Raw genomic sequence first — 13,365 nt, forward strand, 5'->3', positions numbered from 1 at the left:
CTGAAGAGCTCAAGCTCTGGCTTGAATCCTGGAATCATGGAATGGTTTTGGATGGGAGGGACCTTAAAAATCATCTCATTCCAACTCCCTGCCATGGGCAGGAAAACTTGAACTAGACCAGGATGCTAAAAGCCCCAACGAAGCTGGCCTTGAAAAGATGCCACAACTGTTAATTTCTTATACTGCAGACACTGACAGTCAAGGTTTCTGTATCAACAGGTATCATAATGGAATTTTGGAAGCAAAGTTTCCATTTACACAGGAAAAAAAAAAGTGACAAAAAAACCTCCCTCGAGATTTCACAAAGTCACAATTTTGAAAACAGATCCAAATCCTGCAGTCAAAACAAAACATCCCAGTATTTTGTTTTCTATGCCAAAACTATTGCTGCCAATGGCATTCTTCAAATTCTTTTCTTCCTGAACGCCAAAAATAAAATTTTCAAGCTGGCACATGCAGGACCCAAGCTTTCATACGATGACAAAGCAGGTAAGCCTCTTGTTCCTGCAGACACCCCAAATCCTGATCTGCTCTGGCATGAAGCTTCTTACGGAAGCAAAGCAGGAAGCAGAAAGAGCCTGGATGGTGAAAAAATTCTCCCATCTGGCCCTGACCTGAGCCTGAGCACAAGGTGGGCTCCAAGGTGCTCTTCTAAGAGCCACTCTTACAGGCAGATCCACTCACAAATATCAAGGAATTATCTGAGAGATGGCTGCCAAAGGCATCCAATTATTTTTCCCCTGTCAAATGGCAGGAGCTGCCCTTTAATCCCTCCCTCAAGTGGAAAGGTGACTCTCAGTTCTTGAGTTGTCTTGTCTCTTTCTTTAAAGCAAAAACGCCTGTTTTGGAGTTTTGGATCCCTAAGAATGGATTCTTCTCTGTATTTAGGGAGGGGAAGCTTACCAAGTGTTACTGCACCATTAATACCTTTACTCTTTTAAAGTAAGACCAGACCAGGATATGAGACCAGCATTTTCCCTGAATACATGCAATCAAGCTTAAGAGCAGTTTTTGCTAGTAAATAGGTACAAAAACAAGCCAACCATAAAGCTAAATAAAATAAACTAATTTTAGTACTCGCAAGCTGAGCAAAGAGGACAAAATCTACAAGTAATTTGTTTTTCACAATATCAAATTATTAGTAAGCAGCAGTGAGGGGAAAAAAGGATTACAGAGTGCAATTACTGTCTTAACAGATTCCCTTCAAAAGGGCCTAATTATGACACATTAATTGTATTCAGTGAATTGTAATTTTCACTCAAATAAGATCTTTTTTCCCCCATCTAGCTTGTTTTCCTCAAATTCCCTCCCCGTGACACCCCACAGGCTTCATCTGTTAGAGAAGAACACTGAAAAAAACCCCCAAAATAAAAGTCAAGAACATTCGTGTCCAGGCTGCCCTCCCCGTAAAATACTCTTAGACGTAAAAAAACGCAACGGGAGCAGTAGGAAAGACAGGCAAAACGAAGAATGAGGGAAGAACTCTGAGGGAGGAGTGAGAACAGGGGGAAAAATGTGCTGTTTTATCAGCCCTTGGCAAAAGAGGGAGCAAACATTGGCTCTGGCCCAAGGTTTTCTGAAGGCTCCAGCTTTGCTACGTGGCTGCTCTCGGACGTGCGCGGCCCAAAGTCCATCGGTCAGCTGTTCCTGGAGCAGGGCTGCTGACCAGGCTGGGCCTGTGGGCAGCAGCAGCTGTCCTGGGCGAACTTTCACCCTAAGGGGGAGAAATTTTCAGAGCTCCTTGGTGAGGCTCTCAGGGGATCCTCGCTGCGCCACGGGTGCCACCGCAGCGAAACCAAAGCCGGGGTTGCTGCAGACTCGAGCTCCCTCATGGGTGGAGGAGCTCCCTGAGCCTTTCCAGCCAAGGGAAAAGCACAGTGGGGTGCTCACGCCGAGGTTCTCCTCTCAGCTGGGCTGTTACCAGCCCGAGTGAGCCGGGTCCTGCCAGCCCGGTTCCTCAGCGATCCAGTCGCGCAGCGGGCTGTGATGGAGGCATGTGCAGAAAGGAAAGTAAGATCTATCCAGCCCTGGGCTACTTGAAGCGGTTTGAAGGGCACTGAGCTGATGGATACAAATTCAGGCGTAAAAGTGACCTTAAAACACGGTTCTGTGTTTGCTTCATCAGCTTGGATCTGGAGAGCAAACCCAGGCTGGAAAGCAGCAAGAGGTAGGACAGGCCTGTCAATAGCAGGAAAAAACACTTCCTTTTTTAAAGGCAGCTGAGAGCTGCCTCCTTTACTTTGAAGATTTGATCTCCAGCCCTAATCTATGCTGAAATAGAAGCGACAAGTTCCTTCACTTATTTACACATGTTGTTTGTACGATTAAATCTGTGTTTTGCAGGCGGTAGGAGAAGGGGGAGAGAGCTCTGTCCGGCTCCTGCTGGAGAGGCACACGTGAGAGCCATTGCACCAGCTTCCTTTTTCAAACAGAGCTGTGCTTGACAATGACCAGACAACACTTCAGGTCAGACTTGTTTCACTTATACTGAGTGAGGAAATTTCGAGGATAATAATATGTGCAGGCAATGTAATAGCTAAGGTGTCCTCACATACTCGAAGTCGTTAAGTGCTCTTCAAGAAAATGAAGACCCCTGCAAGGCGTAGTAGCTTTTAAATCTTGCCAGATGCAATCCCCTAGAGCTCACAATCCTTTAGTTAGAGAGGGGGGAAAAGGGGGAAAAAAAACAACAACCCCAAACCAAAAACCCAAATAAGAAGAGAAAGATTTCTTCCTTAATAATTTGAATGAACCAAACACACGGAAATTCCACTCGGGCTTTCTTTCGTCCACTGTTTCATTTTCATCTCATTACTACCCCAAATCCCAAAACTAATTTACACTTTATTCAGGCAAAACAGTTATTTGCTCACCCTCTACTTTCCTCTTTCCAGATTTAACTGATGCTTTTTCCTTGAAAAGGAATGAAATGCAAAGTGGTAAAAAATGTGAGCGTGACACCTATTTCCACCACCCCTGCTCCTCACAACAGCTCTTCTGCCCTGACCCACCAAGGTTTGAATTCAGGAATGCAACAACCAGGGACCCTGGATAATGAAGCTTCTGTCACTTCTCTGAAGAGGAAAAGCACCATTAAAGGAATAGTTAGTGGGGCTCTAATCCCTTACTCTGGGAGAGGAGCACATCCTCTGAGGAATGACCACGGTGAGCCTATCCCATTTAATGTAATTAGCACTCGTATTTTGGATTATTTCTAAAGTACAGGCTCTACTATCTCCACACAGTCACTTTTTCTAGGGATAATTTTGGATGGAAGAAGGTGCTAGAATGCTAATTTGTAAAGGTATGGACTTTTTGGTCAACCCAAACCTGGTATGTTTGCTTTCTTGTCTTGGGTCCAAAACACATCACAGCCCGCCTGGCCACCACCATTCACTGTATTAGTCCTGAATTACAACTGCCAGGTCCTCGTCCTTTTCACTTTTGCAGGTATCCAACAACAACCAAAATTGACTCAAATCACCATTTAAAAACAGGAATATTTTGCATTTAATTACTATTTCCACTAGACAGACTTGGAGGGATTTTGACACTGCCACCTCAAAACACTCCAATGCACCACAGAACTTGTCTTTGCTTCTCAGCCTTTTGTTTTTTTCAGCTTCCATAAAGAACTCAAAAATAAATACTATAGACCTTAGTAATTGCTAGGGGAAAAAAAAAAAAAAATACAGAAAGAGAGATTTGAGATGGAACCTGCCTCCTGATATTTGAACAAAGAAAGATCACATTTTGATGTGATCACAAAACTCCTTGTATCTAGGAAGACAGCGAGCCCCTTTTCAGCAAAATTAAGAAAGCGGAGCTGAGCTTGTTGGGGAATAGCACAGCACCAGAAATCAGATTTACAAGAGCAGCTGAATCTTTCCTCACATCTTCATTCCTTCCAACACTCAGGGAATGAGAGCTACCACCAATTAAGGAATAATGGCTACAAGTTCAGAACTTGTTAATGCGTGTGTACATCACCTTCAAAACACGAAGCCATAAATTCTGAGTCCATGACACACTAGAGGTATTTAATACACAACCTTCTTTATCATTCCTTTCTTTAATAGCTGGAAGAAATGGAAGGGGAGATAACCTCCCACCAATTATGTGGGAACTGAAGTTCGTGTTTTGCAGCGGAGGCCGTTGGACCCAACATCCACACTGACCTTAAAACTTGGGAACAAGTTTACAGGAGGGGGTTTTTGCTCACCCCATGCACAGAACAAACTGCCAGTAGGATAAACAACAGATATAAAAAAAGCCTCTCCATGAACAGAATGAAAAACTGACACTGAAAGGAAGGAGCTGTGGCATTCAGAGCACAAGTTGGGTCCTTCTGTCCTTGATCAGACCGGAGCTCTCAGGGACCACACGCCCAGCCTCTCATTCACAGAGAAGTTGCAGGAATAACATTTACCTTTTCTCAATAAGAACACAGCTTGGAAATGCAGTGGGATCAGCAGGACTACCACCACCTCGTACAAGAGGCAAGATGAGGCAATGGTACTGCCCCTGCAAGCATTTAATGCAGTCCAGATGGACTTCAAGAAAGCTGTGAAAAACATGAGGGTTTTTTTAAGAGTTTGACTATTCTTTTGGTTAAAAGCTTGTAGGAGAGACAAAATTAATATGAAGAGAAGTGCAGTGAAGGTAGCAAAAAAACCCTAAATGATCTTAGATTCAGTTTCTCACAGTGCTTATAATCTCAGGGTAGGCAAAATAATAAAAGATAGAGCAAAGGAATTCCATCAGATTATTTAAAGAAATAGCTAAGAACACTGCACACGATTCATATTGGGCTCTTGCCATCTCTTATTTAAATCTGGAACTGGGGGAAGTACACCTATACAGACAGGCATAAAGCACATAATCCATCCGGAGTAGGACACATAATAACACATCCGTGAAAGAAGGGACAAATACATCACACCCTTCAATACAATAGACTCTTTTCACCTTTCACATAATTCTTAAGTAGGTCTACATGTGAATGAATAAGAATTAGTGGGAGTAATAACATTTGACACCGACCTGGTAGCTGGTCTGGAGATCGGATAGGCTTAGGAAGGATACTGTATCATAAAACTGGAAATGATCAGAAACACTTTGGCTGCAAACACCTTGCAAAACTGGATTGACTGCACTGAAGTTTCCTGTCTTGGAAATAAAATAAATTTTGACTTCACACAGCTGCTCTATTTTTATACCGTCAGAACAAGTGTTTCAGAACTGCCATTGTGAATCGCAGTTCTGTGCTGTGTTTATCTGCTATATGACAAATCAGAATTGGAACGAAAGCCAAAAAGTATGCCTTAAATGACCTGAAAAACGAAATTCTGTCATACTAGCTTCCTTCCAAGAACAGGAATTAAAAAGGGAAAATTTCTAAAAATGCAGCTGAGCAGTAAAGCAGGCCCTGTAGTGCTGAAGCCTTTCACGAATGTTCATTCCCCATTCTGGCACAGCAGCTTCCAACACTTGACGCACACGCTCCCAAAGTCACTGGGCACCGACGCTGCTGTAACCACGACATCAAATCTGATTCCTCTTCTCACAGCCTGCTACTTGGTCACGGTCCACCACTGTCCTGTGAGCATTTCCCCATCCCCTCTCTGCTCCTGTGCAGAGCAGCAGCCGTGCACCTTTCTGCTCCAAGAGCGCGGAAGCGCGGCCACGGTGCTCCACCGCTCTTCGCTGCCAGCATCCTCCTTCCTCCCTGGCAAAATGTCAGGGCAGCGCTGCTTTTCCCTGGGCTGGCAGTCCTGGGACAGGCCTGGCTGGGGCAGGCAGCTGGGAAACCTCGAGCTGGAGGGGGGCAAGAGCAAAGGAAGGTGTCCGAGCATCGCTTTGCAGCTTCTGACGTGAAACGAAGTCAGGCTGGGAGGAGCATTTAAATCAGGAAAAGATTTTCTTTTTCTACACCATCATGCACAGCCCACTCCCAACTCCAGCAACGACTTGCCCAAGGAGCTTAACACAATCCAACGCTTGGCACTATCCAGACACTTTCTTTTTAGTAGCAGCATGTGAAACATTCAAGTACCAACAGTAGCAGCTTTGTAGCTTTATACTACTCATTGCAAAGCAGAAAAACAGCAAGTACATTTGTGATCTTTAAGTCTTCTGGTTTCAGGCAGGGAACGAGATAACAAATTCATCCTCATCAAAAGTAAAGAAAAAATTCTAACTGCACTCCACTGAGTCATTACACACCAGGATCTGATTTGGGAAACAGAAACATTTATAACCCTGCTTACAGCCTCAGTGGGTCTGCTTGTGAATAAAACCTCACGTGTGCTAAACCAGTGGTAGTCTTTAAAATAATTAACTTTGCAAGAAGTCAGAACTAGTTCGAAATAGTAAAAGCTTTGCAATCAGATTCGAAGCGTGATTTTTTTTTCATGTGGAAAAAATAAAAATAAGAGGCAAGTCTAGGTGAAACCTTCCATCACCTCTAATATAAGTGATACGAGCTGTTAAGCATAAGTGAAGCCTCTGGGTGTACTGAGGGCAGCACATTTCTCCCTCTTAGACCTCCAGTCATATTATTAAAGGCCTGTCACATTTTTCCTTCTCCATTTCTTCCAATTTCAGAATCCCCCTAGACATGTAAGGAGATAATATGCTTGATAGTCACTTTTCCTACCTGAAGTTATTTTTTTTTCATCTAAGACATGCTGAATTGGGTGATTAGTCCAATCAAATCTGGTGCCTCGATTCTGGCAGAAGCCAATACTGAATGTTTGAATGTTCCCTGGCGTTATGAAGCACACACCACGCCACACTAACAGAACTAGTCAAATATGCATCAGCCAACACGGAGGAAAAATTTTTTCATGGCCTCTATGGCTACTGGGCCACACCTTGATATGTCAGACATAGTTAATAATTTTTTTTTCCTAAATCTGTATTTATTGATCCTAAAACAATGCCAGCCTTTCTCAATGCATGTATTGATCCCAGCGTGATGCCTTTTGATTAGAGGGATGATTTGGCCAATCCTCTTACATTTGAGGGGCAAAAAAACAAAGAGCTCACGGACGTCCAAAAATGCAATGAGGGCTGAACACTCCCCATTGGCTGCACATTTTGGCATTCATTGGCTTTTTATTACGTAGGGGAGTTAAGCAGAAGAATAAAGATTTTTTATTTTTTTTTTTTTTTTTTTTTTTTTTTTTTTTTTTTTGTCTACACTGAGAATCGAAGGACCTAAACTCCTGAAGCAAACACAAAGTTCTGAAGGAAAGCCCCGAAGGCTCTCAGGAAATTAATCCCCACTCAGCTGACTAGTCATCCCCACCAGCACCGCTCCTCCTGGGATCTCATGACACAGATGAAAGAGCAACTTCAAGGCAAAAAAAACCCCAAAAAACAAAAAAACAAACAAACAAACAAAAAACCCCACCCCGAATCAAACTTTGGCCACACTGGTGGAGGCAGAGAGGGAAGATTCAAGGCAATTCAAGGTTTATGTGAAAACAATATTCAGTATCCGAAAACAATATTCAGAACACACACGTTCTTTGCCCCGTTAATGAGCAACACATGGATTCCCGACAGAAGGGGCTGGTTGTGCCCAGCCATCCCTTAGTTCAGCAGGAAGATGCCGAGTGATTCTCCCGGGAGCACCGGGAAGATCTACCAAAGCACCCAATCACGATGCAGAGCAGCTTAAAAAAGCAAAGAATAATAAAAAAAGCACCCTCTGTCTCTACAACACGGTCAGTTCGACTGGCAGAGAAACTCGCTTCGGATCCGAACGCCGCGACACAGCCTCAGAGAAAGCCTGGGGAGCGGATCCGCAGATTTCCAGGGGCAGGGGCAGGACAGGGCAGCCGGGGGATGCTTCTGTGCTTTCTCCCTTCTCTGCCGGCCGGGGAAAGTCGCTGCTTCTGCCGCCGCTCCAGCGCCGGGCACCGGCCCCGTCTCCCGGGAAGGGAGGGGGAGAAAGGAGAAGGGAGGAAGGAGGCGCCAGCGCCGAGCACCGGGACAAAGTTGCGTTGGAGTCGCTCCCACCCAGGACGAGATCGGCCCCCTCCCCGCCAGCCCTCCCGGCGCCCCCAGCCCGCAGCCCCCGGCCCGCTCCTACCGCCTGCGGCGGGGTCCCGATCAGCATCTCCAGGTAGTATCCGCGGCCGGAGTCCCCCTGAAGGTTCTCCACCATGGCTAAAAAGTTGACGGTGCCGCCGGGATCCGAGGCCAAGGCCAAGCCGTCCGCAGCCCCGGGGGCATCCCCGCCGCCGGCCGGCCGCAGCACCACCGGGGCGGGCGGGGACCCGGCGGGGGCGGCGGGGTGGGACACTCGGAGCGGCAGCGAGAAGAGCGCCCGGCAGAGCCCCGCCGTGCCGGCCAGGAGCAGCAGCAGCAAGCCGGGAGCCGCCAGCGGCGTCCCCATCCCGCCGGGGCCGGGAGTCGCTTCCCAAGTGCGGCGGCTCCGGCCGGAGGCAGCGGCCGCCTGGCTGCCAGACTGGAGCAGCCGAGGGGGGAAGGAGGAGGAGGAGGAGGAGGAGGAGGAGGAGGAGGAAGAAGGGAGCGGCTTACCCACGCCCCGGCTCCATCTCCCCCTCCCCCGAAGCGAGCTCCTCCTCGCGTTTCTCCCGCACGGCCCCCGGGCTGCCGGAGCGCTCGGAGCTCCCGGAGCCGTGCGGGGAAAGTTGCTCCGACCCAGCGCCCACTGGAGAAACTTCCCGGCTCGGCTGGGCTCAGCCCTGCCCGCAGCCCCGCTACCGGAGCGTGACGGCACGGTGGGGGACAAAAGTTTCCGAAAGCTTTAAAGGGAAAGCGGCCGCGGCGGGGCTGAGCGGGGCTCCGGGCTCCTGCAGCCGCCGTGGGGAGCAGAGGCAGAGGTGGGGCAGGAGGAGGTGGAGGTGGGGATGCGGGAGCGTGTTCCCCGTGTGCCGGTTCACGCGGGGAGGAGCGGGCGTGCGTGTGTCTGTGTGCGTGTGGAAATCCATCTGCCGCGCCGGCAGGAGCCAGGCACGCGAGGAGTCTGCTTGAGGGAGCATGCGAGGCTTTAAATGTCTTCATCGCGCAGGGAATTAATGACGGCGGTCAAGTGCGGCCTTTTGAAAGATGGGAACACTTAGGGTGGAATTAGCCTCGACATCTCCGGAGTAATGACAGTGCCTGACGGATCGCTGGATGGAGCGGATAGTCCGAAGAGCTTGAGATGTCACGCTGGGCAAGTCTAAGCAGAGTCACCCTGTGGTTGTTTCTGGCTCTTCCCTCAGTCCTCGGTTGTAGATAAAGTCGAAAAATATCCAGCTTAAGTCGCGTACTCCCGGTGTCCCCTGATCAATTTGCTGTCCTAGGCAACCACCTGGTCTCTCCCTGTGTGAAAATCTGTGCTGAATCTGTGTGGAATGAGGTCCCTCCCCTGCCAGAGAGAGCCGAGAGAGCTTCCCCCTCCCCTTCCTTGAGCTGGAGTAATCGTCCGCAGGATTTCCAGGTGTTTCACGGGCATTAAACGAAGTTTCACTGTGAGGTAGACAGTGCTCATTCCTGGCAAGGCTGAGCAGCCTGTTTGGGGGAAGGAGTGCTTGGGTAAAGCTGTCAACTCGAGCCATTTGTCACAGTTGCTTGAAGAGGATAATCCTGAAAAAGAAAGTGGTAACCCCCCTCCCCTTGCTGAAGGAAAGGAGGTGTTCTCACATGTTTTTCACTGATGTTTTCTGGCTCTGTCACCTCAAACCTGGAGACCCTGCGCTCACTTTGTAGGGCCTCCCTCGGATCAGTTCCGTGCTCCTGGTGCAGCTGGGTGCTTTTCCTCCTCCACCCATGGCAGGAGGGGGATGCAGACCCTGTCCTGGCTGGGGGAGCTCTCTGCAAGAAGGAAAATGCTGCAGGGGAAGCCTGCAAGAGCCGTGGCCTGGCTGGGGACTGGAGGTGGGGTTGTAAATGAAGCTTCCTCTCAGGAGGTTGTTGCGCTTGTGGGAAGCCACACGCCTCGGCGAGAGGAGAAATTGTGCAAAGTTCCCCTGCTGCACTAAAGCTTTCTATTTGCCTGACAAGTAGGAAGGTGAAATATTGCAGCCCTGGTCTGTCTTCGTCTCACCTGCTGCAGACAGAGCGAAAATGCTGCTGTGGGCTGATGGCAGCGGAACACCTGAGGGAGTGGCAGCCAGGCTCACACAGAGAGGTTATCTCCGGGGTGCTGCAGTAATGGCTTTTCCTAACGTGGCTGGGATAGTGACAGCCTGCGTTGTCGGGCCTGTCTAGTCGCAGCTGAAGCCAAAGGGGAGTTAAAATGCTTGGGGCTCTTCATGGGCGAGCTGAAAAGGGGAGAAATGCCCCCGCCCCTTTGGAAAAGGGAACGTGAAAGGTAATCAGGAGTATAATTGAACACCCCCTCAGAGTGGTAGGGATGTATTTAGAACAGTCAGCAGCTATGTGCATTTTGTTTTAATTCTTTTACAGTACAGTAAGTCTTCCCCCTTGCCACTGTTGCTAAGATACATTACCACACTCCTGGCTAAAGCAATTCCAGCCGAAGGAGTGCATAGTTTCCAGAGCATAGAAGATATAGCATAGTCTTTAAGTGTTTGAGACAAAACTTGTCTTTTTTTTTTTTTTTTTTTTTTTTTTTTTTTTTTTTTTTTCTTTTCTTTTCTTTTCTTTTCTTCTTTTTTTTTTTGTTTGGTAAAAGTTCTTCTCGTCCTGTTTTCCACAGCCCTGGATCAGTCTCGCAGTAAATGCACATCAGAGAGCTGCTGTGTGTGAGATGCTGTGTGTGAAACCTTCCTGTCCTCCCGTGGCATCATCCCAGCAGGGCTGGTGGGGTTTCTGCCTTGCCTCCTCTGCTGCTGTATTTATTTCAGTATCTGAGGAGGATTAGGCTGTGCCACACACAGGTGAGGAGTTCCAGTGCATTTCTGAATGCTGGCAGGAACGGGCCTTAGAAGTGCAATGTGAACAGCTGCTTGGGAAAGGAGATATAAAAAAAAAAAGTCCTCCCAGAGAGCCAAATGTAACTACATCCAAGATGTTCCTCAGAGGGGAAGTCATCTGTATGCAATGAATGCCACAGTCAACATGCACATTTGGGGTTTTTATGTATCACACACTGAAAATAAATGAAATGCCAGAAACAGACTCAAGTTTAAGTGTCTGTACGCTTTGTATTCTACAATATTTGGTGAATCATGTTTATTTTTGTGATTCCAAATATGTGTTCTTTGAGTAAATAATAATAAAAGTAATTTTAAGTACTGGTGTCTGTGAGTGGGTCTTTTTTTTTTTTTTCCCTTAAAGTCAACTGTCCACATATAAATTTTCAGGTAAATGTTGACTTTAATCCAACTCTCTGTCAATTTAATTTGATTGGCCGTGGTGCTTTACACCTTGAGCCACTTGATGGTGAATTAACATCTGTCTCTATAACACAACTTTCCACCCGTATTTACAGAATACAGAGCACCATAAGAATGCAGCTGCTGTAATGCTGTGGACAAGGTGTGTGAACTCAGTCAGAGGGGACAGTTTCTCTGTGGAGATGTTAAATCAGGCCTGTTGGAAAAGCAAGCAGGAACAGAGAAGCAGGCATCTGGAGATGCAGAGGAAGTGCTGGAGCTGATCTGAGCAGAGGAGCTGTGTGTGGCTAAAAAGAGATCTTCTCCTTCCCGAGAAGGAAGCTATTAGGGGACTGCTCAGATCGAAGTGCCTCTCTGCTGAGCTTCTGAAGGAGTCAGGCTGACCTGTGCTAGCGTTGCACAATGATAAGGGCAGATGGGCACAAAGACTTCTGTCCTAAAATTGCTTTGTCTGCTCTCTGTGTTCTTGCTCTTAGCATAATCAATACTTGGGTTTTAAGAAGAGTGATTGTTCCTTACTGTAATCCCACAATGTTCCTGAAGGAAACCCAGCTGGACCTGCAGTGTGCAAAGGGTTAATTCACAGAACTCGGTAGCCCGAGGAGAGGAGAGGTTTTGTTCTGACTGGGAAAAGGTCTTCTCTGTCTGTGGTTGCCTTGCAATCAGCATTTTCATATTTTGGGCCTAATCCAGCAAAGCATTGCTTGTACAAGACGAGTGTAAACAATCAAGGGGCAGCAGAGGCCACGAGGTCTGGCTCTGTTTTGTGTCTGCCAAGGTTTGGCTCTGTTTGTCTTCAAAGGCCACGAATAAAGCAGCTGGCCCATGGGACGAGAAATGTGCCACCCAGGAGAGCTGTTCCAGTGCTATTCCTGAGGCTCCAAAACGTCTCCTGTGCCAAAGGGGGGCACGGACACTTCTTTTTAAAGGATGGAGTGCATGCCCAGTGTGTAGAGCTCATGCAAAATGAATCTTGTGGCTAAAGACTCTGTGCAGATCCTTATCCCCATCTATCTCTGTATTTTGGGTGGAGGATCCGTGGGTGGGGGTGTCCTCTTTGGTCACTGTCTGTGCAATGAGTTTTCTGAATGATGGTATCTCCCTTTGGCTGCAGTTGAACACGTGAGGTGTTGTAGAGCCAAGATGCTCGGAGGGATGGAGCTGCTCTGCTGTAAGGAAAGGCTGAGGGAATTGGGATTGCTCGGCCTGGAGAAGAGAAACTCAGGGTGGCCTAATTTTGGCCTTCCAAGAAGGATGGGGAGAGACTTTTTACAAGGGCACACAGTGACAGTGATGCCTTGAGAGGCTGCCTAGAACAGAGGCTAGACACTGTTAAAGGAATAAAGTAGGTATTTATTTAAAAAGCCTCCAAAGGATGCACCTTGGGCAGTACAGGAGCCTGACCAAGGCTACACCCAAGATGGACAATGGGTCACGAGTTTTCACACTTATATAAGTTTTGGTTCATTTACATATTGGGGTTAATTGTCCAATTGCAGCTTCAGGTTATGAAGTCCCATCCTCCCAAATTGCTCTCCTCAATTCACTTTTTGGGTCTGAAGCTACAACAGTGTCCTTGGTTCTTAGGCTGGAAAAGGATTGTTTTGTCTGACTAAACTGTGAGGAGAACTGGCTAACACTTTGTACGAAGTTCAGAGTTACACACCAATGCAGTACAGAATCTGGAAAATGTGACAGCTAAAACTGAAGGCATCAACAGGACAAAGGAGAATGGCTTCAAACTGACAGAGAGTAGGTTTATATTGGATGTTAGGAAGAAATTCCTCCCTGTGCAGGTAGTAAGGCCCTGGAAAATGTTGTCCAGAGCAGCTGTGGCTGCCCCTGGATCCCTGGCAGTGCCCAAGGCCAGGTTGGACATTGAGGCTTGGAGCAGCCTGGGACAGTGGAAGGTGTCCCTGCCCATGGCAGTGGGGATGGAACTGGATGATCTTTAAATTTCCATCCAACCCAAGCCATTCCATGATTTTATGATCCCTTTTTCTCTAACAAAGTGACGTCTGGCCAATCAAAGGGTAGAGATGCA

At 47.5% G+C, this 13,365-nt stretch overlaps 1 protein-coding gene across 1 annotated transcript in view; it reads right to left on the reverse strand.

Annotated features, from left to right (window-relative positions):
* Positions 1-8,407, reverse strand: part of BACE2 (beta-secretase 2) — a 55,144-nt gene extending 46,737 nt beyond the window's left edge. Inside the window, exon 1 of the mRNA XM_040056436.2 lies at positions 8,102-8,407. Within this exon, the coding sequence (XP_039912370.1) occupies positions 8,102-8,407 (306 nt within the window). The remainder of the gene's footprint in view (positions 1-8,101) is intronic.
* Positions 8,408-13,365: the final 4,958 nt, after the last annotated feature.

Source organism: Hirundo rustica, chromosome 2 (assembly GCF_015227805.2).
Source record: "Hirundo rustica isolate bHirRus1 chromosome 2, bHirRus1.pri.v3, whole genome shotgun sequence".
NCBI classification, from domain to species: Eukaryota; Metazoa; Chordata; class Aves; order Passeriformes; family Hirundinidae; genus Hirundo; species Hirundo rustica.